This window comes from Juglans regia, chromosome 11, assembly GCF_001411555.2.
Source record: "Juglans regia cultivar Chandler chromosome 11, Walnut 2.0, whole genome shotgun sequence".
Lineage (NCBI taxonomy): Eukaryota > Viridiplantae > Streptophyta > Magnoliopsida > Fagales > Juglandaceae > Juglans > Juglans regia.
This window is the reverse complement of record NC_049911.1, coordinates 20598724-20605573: the sequence shown is the minus strand read 5'-3', so window position 1 is coordinate 20605573 and position 6850 is coordinate 20598724. Positions and strand designations below refer to the sequence as shown.

Below are 6850 nucleotides of genomic sequence, written 5' to 3'. Positions count from 1 at the left end.
TATAATAATTTAGATTATAAAATTATTACTTTTATTATAAAATAGATTTAACATATTATACAAGACTAACATGCACAAATGGTTTGCCTATTGAAAGGGAATTGCCCAAAAACCAATAAGGGTCATCTTCTTTATCTTCTTCAGCAACTTTGCCGGCCAATGTCATCTGCAAGTTTTAGGTGAAAGAGCGGTGCTACTCTACCACCTGAGTAGCACCGCTCGTTTATACCGCTAGTTACTTTTTGTTTTTTTTTTCATTTTTCATTTCACATTTTTTTAATATATTTAAATATTTTTAAAAAATTAGAAAAATACATTAATACACTTAAAATCATTTCCTTAATCACTAAGTAAAAAAAATATAATTTTTTTTTCCCGCAGCGGTACACTTTGGGCAGCATACAAGCTTTTCTCTTAGGTGAAAACTATGAATCCATAGCTTAAGTGTCTTTTTTTTTCTTCCTATCATAGACCCTATTTATAAAGGATTTCTCTCTCTACTCTTCAAAATAAATGCAATGATTTTAGGGTTTAAGTGTCATCATATATAGAGAACCTAATCCGATGGGTTAAAATATATTATTACATGTAAGTACGAAGCTCTATATAAAATATATTACAACTAAAATCATATTTAGCAAAACACGATAATTCATTAATTAAACTAAATAATGTTAAAACTTTAATGGAAAACTTGAGTCATATCTCATCAAATTACTAAATAGTGCATATTAGATTTTCATATTCTTGCCAAATGATATCACCCCACTTGACACTACGTGAAAAAATTGCCAATTTGAAGGGAGCAATGTTGCGGACGTGTTTTGTAGCTCTGAGAACGATTTTCGATAACTTACAATCAAAAAGTAGATGGGGCTGGGTGTGTCTAGGAACACCTCTGATACTTAATTAGTTAGTATGTATTCTGGAAAGTATTTCGAATGTATGAAGTTCAGAAGTTACCTCAAGCGGGCACTTTGACATCTATTTATATGAGTGGGTGTGTGGTGAGAGGACTTCCCTCACGGATTGATCTTCTCTAGTTTCGTTGGGTTGCGGATTATTAGAGCCCCAAATCAGTCATTATGAAGGGGGAAGTAAAACCTCGAGCCAGTATCATGGGCGCATATTGCACCGGTCATAGTTATGCCAGTTCCATCATTAATGACGGAAAAAATTGAATTATGTATTGGTACATTGTGGCTAGAGGCCCTTTTCTCGTGGGTCAGAGGCCTTGGGTTCCCTACCTCGTGGGCCTTTCTTGGTTGTGGTTTCAACCCACTCTTTATAAGGGCCCATTCGGCTAAGTACCCTGCAAATTCCTATCGCATGAGTATGGCGGGAATTTCCAATTTTGCCTTAAATTATTTCCTTCGGTTTTGAGTAGCTAATTAGTCAATATGACTTCGTTTGGGATGGTGTGTGGCAGTTCATTCCCTATGTCCCTTCGTGTAGTGCAAATCATGGGATTTGCCCATTCAATATCTACGCCATTAACACTTGAATATCTACGCCATTAACACTTGTCGTGTTCTCTTTGGGGCTGTCTAAGAGTAACTCATCCTATTTAAACTCCTACTTTCATATATATATATATATATATATATATATTGCTGATGTTGCATTCTCTCTAGAAACCCAAGTCGATTCTTGTTGTTGTACTCTCCTCTGGACCTTAAGTTCTCTTTCTTCTCTTCACCTTTGCCCTTCTTTTTGCTTGCAATGGCTCCAAGCAATGGTTACCACTTTGGTTCTCCTGGCTCTCACTCTTCACACTCCAAAGCCTCTCCTCAAAAGGTTGGGGGTGGTAGTTCCTGCTGCCCCTAAAATTCCTAAAAATAAATCAAAATCCCCTACACGATTAGTTACAAACGCTTTTTGACAAGCATTCACGGCAATCGGTTGTCCTAGATGACTTTGAGGGCAGTCGTTGGTCCGCCACGACTTCTTCGGCTGACTTGGATTTTGTGAGGGACTCATATGGAGTCCCTAATTCAATTGTGTTGGAGGCACCTGAGCACAATTGTAGGGCAGTTGACTTGGAAGGTGTGAGGACCAAGACTTTCTAGGCTTTTGTGTAATTTGTTTTTTAAAAGAGCCCATGAGAGTTTCGGCCTTGTAGGAAATTAGGGTTTTGAAGCCCAATGCAATTAGGGCTCACACCCAACTTGAGGTGTATGCATGGTGCTTGACATCCAATGAGGTTAAGAATAGGACTTAATGAATCTAGATGGAAATAAGGGAAGGAAGGTGAGAAGGAGATAGGAATCTTGGCTTACACACCTATCCTAGGAAAAGCTAGCACTTTTTGCCATGTGTCACGCATGCGTGAAGATCTTTGCTTGTAGAAGGAAGCCTTTGACACATGTCACAATGGGGAAAGGAAGTTAGAAGGAAATGATTAGGATTATGGGAAAAGGGAACTAGGGAAGGCCAAGGGTGAACCACACATGTCGAAGAAAGCGGAGTGCCTTCTCTTCTCTTGTGAGAAAGTGTGAGGTCCCAGTGCCTTTGAGTTCTCAAAGGTTTAGGTCTCACAGTTTGTGAGTGTGTCTTTGGTTTTTTAGTTCTTGGTGTAGATTGTTTTTGTTTCCCTTCTCTCTCGGTACGAGATGACAACGGAGGCTGAGGAACTAGCTAACCGCTAGGAGAGAATACATTTTTCTGAAGAAGAGAACTCTTTCTTCCATGTCAAACAAAAGAGTTTCAAAGATGAAGATAGACATGGAAAACACTGCATAGTTGGGAGGTTTCTGTCCGAAAAGAATGTTAACAGTGAAGCCTTCCGAGTCACCATGTCTCAAATATGGAGATTGGAAGGATGAGTCTATTTCAAGGAACTAGGGGATCAATGTTTTTTGATTGAGTTCTATAACATGGCAAACAAAGACAAGATTCTAAGTGGACGAGACAGTTTCCATCAATGCTTTACACTTTGGTTTCGAACCATTTTGCGTTCAGCTTCATAACTTACCACTAGCCACCATGACAGAAGAGGTAGGGGAACAATTTGTAGCATCCTTTGGTCATGTTATAAGGGTAGAAGCCGAGGCGGATGGATGTGCATGGGGGAGATGCCTTAGGGTGAGAGTTACGGTTGACATACATAAGCCTCTACTGAGTGGGAAATGGTTAATGCTTGAGAACAAACAACATTGGATCTTTTTCAAGTATGAAAGATTGCAGAACTTTTGTTTCCACTGTGGGGTGCTCTACCACAAAGGAAAGAATTGCACCCGAAAACGCTATGACCAACAAGATGAAGAACATGCACCACATCAATTTGGTTCCTAGCTCCGAGGCCAACCAAGACACATCAACATCTTTGACATGCGGAAATATGGTGGCTCCATGGGTGGTTGGCATCAACACAGCAGCCAGAAATGAGATCGAGAAAGTGATGACAGGGTGGAGTATAGGCCACGCAACCACGCTGTTACTCAGGAGTCACTGACAGATTTTTAGGAGGAGTTTGATGCGAGAAAAAAGGAAATATTTTATAAAGGTGGTAAAGAAAAAGTTGCAACAAAAGAGACCTTGGACAAAGGTGTCACTACTGGCCACTCTCTTGGGAACCCAACTAATTCACAAGTGGAAACTCCACCACCAGACAAAAGTAGCCCCTGCACATGGATGAGGTTCCCACATTCGAAGATGTCACTGGGATCCAAGGTTCTTCGGAGGCTAATATGTATATGGAACTAGACCCCACTAAAAAAATCCTGGTACATGCTGCACAACAAAGTCCTTTGATCCCCTTCACTGGGACTCGTGAAGTATTGGACACTCATGAGGTGAGACCCTTTGCCTCTAACTGTCCAAAACAAAAGAGTAATACCATCTTAGTGTCGACAGGAAGAATACTAGGCCAGGGAAGCTATGACACAGTTGGTAAATGTGACTTGGTGATCAATAACAAAAAATGGAAAAGACAAGCTTGAGAAAAGATCTCTCAGTCAGGAATTAAGGGAGAGTCCTTGATGTCATCTCAAATAATTCTCTGAGGACTAGATTTGTGAGGGGTTGTAAAAGGAATCACAATGAAAAGGTACCTGACACTAAAAGGCTCAAGTGTTACATTGAGAATAAGGAGAATCTCCAATCAATGGCAGAGGCTGGGTTCCAGCCCTGCCAGAAACTATGAGTCTCTTAATATAGAACTGCCGAGGGCTTGGGAACCCTCAGATAGTTAGAATCCTTAGGAACTTAACTAAGGAAAAGTGTCCCCATATAGTCTTCCTTATGGAAACTAAATGTAGCAACAAAAGAATGGAGGTGGCCAGGAGAAGCTTGAAACTAGATGGCTGCCTTGCAGTGGACAGTGTGGGCTCGAGTGGGGGCATTGCTTTGCTGTGGAAAGAGGAATGGAAGGTCAAGGTGATCAATTATACTCGATGGCATATTAGTGCCTTGGTACAGGAAGAACACAATGGAGTTACCTGGTAGTTCACAGGATTTTATGGTCACCCAGATACTGCAAAGAAAGATTGTAGCTAGCAACTACTCAGGCAGCTAAAACCCTTCAATTCCATGGCAGGGTTGTGTGCATGTGACTTCAATGAAATCCTCCATCAAAAGGAAAAAGTAGGTGCAGATACTAGACCTTACAAGCAGATCGAGGCATTCAGGCAGGCTGTGGAATTCTGTGGGCTCAATGACATTCACTCACAGGGACAGAAATTCACATGGTCAAATAACAGAAATGGAAGGGAGTTCACAAAAGAAAAAAATAGATCGAGCCCTTGCTAACAAGGAATGGGATGCTTTGTTTAGCTTTGCCTCATGTAATGTTCTCGGAGCTATTAAGTTTGATCACCCCCCCTTCACATTAATAAGCAGGGTTCAGCACATGGGAGGATGAGTAGAGGGACATGTTTCAGATATGAGGTTGCTTGGGAAACTAGAGAAGACTGTCAGCAAGTTGTAGCTGAGGAATGGAAAAAGGACAATGTACAAGGTTGTGAGGCAAAGTCAATGAGGAAAAAACTTGAAGGTTGTCAAAAGGGCCTGTTGTTTTGGAAATAGAAACACAAGCAGACTAATCACTTGGCACTAACATAGAGGCTGGCTAGTATTAGCCATCTCAGAAATACAGGTACTGGTGATCACTTAATTCAAATGCAGCAGCTACAGAAAGAAGTGGATACCTCACTTGCAACTAATGATTTGAAATGGTGCCAAAGGGCAAAACAACATTAGTTTAAACATGGTGATAAAAATACCAAGTTCTTTCACATGTAGGCAAGCCAAAGAAGAAAGAACAATACTATCAAGTGTGTAGAGGATCCACAGGGAAGAGAGGTTACTGAACAGGCAGCAATTGGTGATGTTCATTGGCTTTTTCTCCTCCCTTTTTACTACTTCTCTACCTACCAATCTCAAGGAATGTATATCAACAATGGATACCACACTGCTGTGGAGATGAAAGATTGGATCATGCACCCCTTCACCCGAGAGGAAGTTAAAACTGTTGTATTCCAAATGAACCCCTTAGGTTTACTTGGCCCTAATGGATTCTCAGCTCAATTCTACCAGCAACACTGGGAGGTGGTGGGTGAGGAAGTGAGCAATTATGCCCTCCAAGTCCTCAATCAAGGTGGCTCCTTAACTGAGGTAAATGATACTTACATCTCTCTCATCCCCAAAGTCAAAAGTCCAAAGAAAGTAGCTGATTACAAACCCTTGCTAATAGGTTGAAAGTCATCCTCCCCAAACTTATTTCCTTGAATCAGAGTGCATTTGTACCTGGAAGGGTTATCACAAATAATATATTAGTTGCATACGAGGTCCTCCACTCTATGGATTCAAGAATGAAAGGAAAGAGAGGATTCATGGCTTTGAAACTTAATATGAGCAAGGCCTATGATATGGTCGAATGGAGTTTTGTGGAAGCAGTTATGATTAAGATGGAATTTCCACCTCAATGGATCAATCTGATCCAAACCTATCTCACCTCAGTTTCTTACTCAATCCTTGTTAATGGTGAGCCTCAAAAGAAGTTTTTGCCTTCTAGCCCAATAGGGAGGGGTCCAATCACTGTGAATCACTTCTTCTTTGTAGATGATAGCCTTCTTTTCTGTCAAGCTAATACTGAGCAACTCTCTTGTGTTTTTAACATCCTTGCCTTGTATGAAAAGGCCTTGGGACAAGCATTGAACAAAGAAGAATCTTCCATCTTCTTTAGTAAAAATACTAAGCAGGCTACACAACAACAAATCCTGGAGATGGCAAGAGTAACACCATCTGGATCTTTTGAGAGGTACTTGGGGCTTCCTGTTTTGGTGGGCAGAGCCAAAATAGCTGCTTCCATTCTCTCCTTGATAGAACTTGGACTCGAGTGACCAATTGGAAGACCAAATATCTCTCTGTTGTAGGAAAGGAAACCCTCCTCAAAATAGTCCTTCAAGCCATACCTGTCTATCCAATGAGCATGTTTCTGCTACCTTTCTCAATAACAAAAAAAACTAAATCAGATGCTCAGGAAATTCTGGTGGGGCTATAATAAAGATACCTCGAAGGTACAATGGGTCAATTGGAAACAATTTAGCTACAACAGAGACTCAGGAGGTTTAGGCTTCAGAGACTTTAAAAGTTTTAATGTAGATTTGCTCACAAAGCAAGGATGGAGAATTCAACAGAACCCAACCTCTCTGGTGGCCATGATCCTTAAACAGAAATATTTTAGTAAGGTTGATTTGTTACAAGCTCAGTTAGGGTCAAGGCCTTCTCTTGCATGGAGAGGCATTCATGCAGGGATTAAATTGCTAAAAAGAGGGCTTATGTGGAGGGTAGGGAATGGGCACAAAGTGAATATATGGACAGATAGATGGATTCCATACTATTCCTCACA

General features: G+C 40.7%; 1 protein-coding gene across 1 annotated transcript; it reads left to right on the top strand.

Annotated features, from left to right (window-relative positions):
- Positions 1-3629: 3629 nt before the first annotated feature.
- LOC109018053 lies at positions 3630-6341 on the top strand. The gene is made up of 3 exons (XM_019000246.1): positions 3630-3794; positions 5242-5613; positions 5733-6341. Exons 1-3 carry the CDS (start codon positions 3630-3632, stop codon positions 6339-6341), a joined length of 1146 nt encoding a protein of 381 aa, XP_018855791.1.
- Positions 6342-6850: the final 509 nt, after the last annotated feature.

Bases quoted from the DNA above. Each gene is read 5' to 3' on its own strand.
- LOC109018053 (XM_019000246.1), top strand. From the start codon at position 3,630: ATGGATGAGGTTCCCACATTCGAAGATGTCACTGGGATCCAAGGTTCT. The intron at 3,795-5,241 runs GTGAGACCCTTT...TTTCACATGTAG, and splicing joins AAGTATTGGACACTCATGAG to GCAAGCCAAAGAAGAAAGAA. The intron at 5,614-5,732 runs GTAAATGATACT...TCCTTGAATCAG, and splicing joins AAGGTGGCTCCTTAACTGAG to AGTGCATTTGTACCTGGAAG.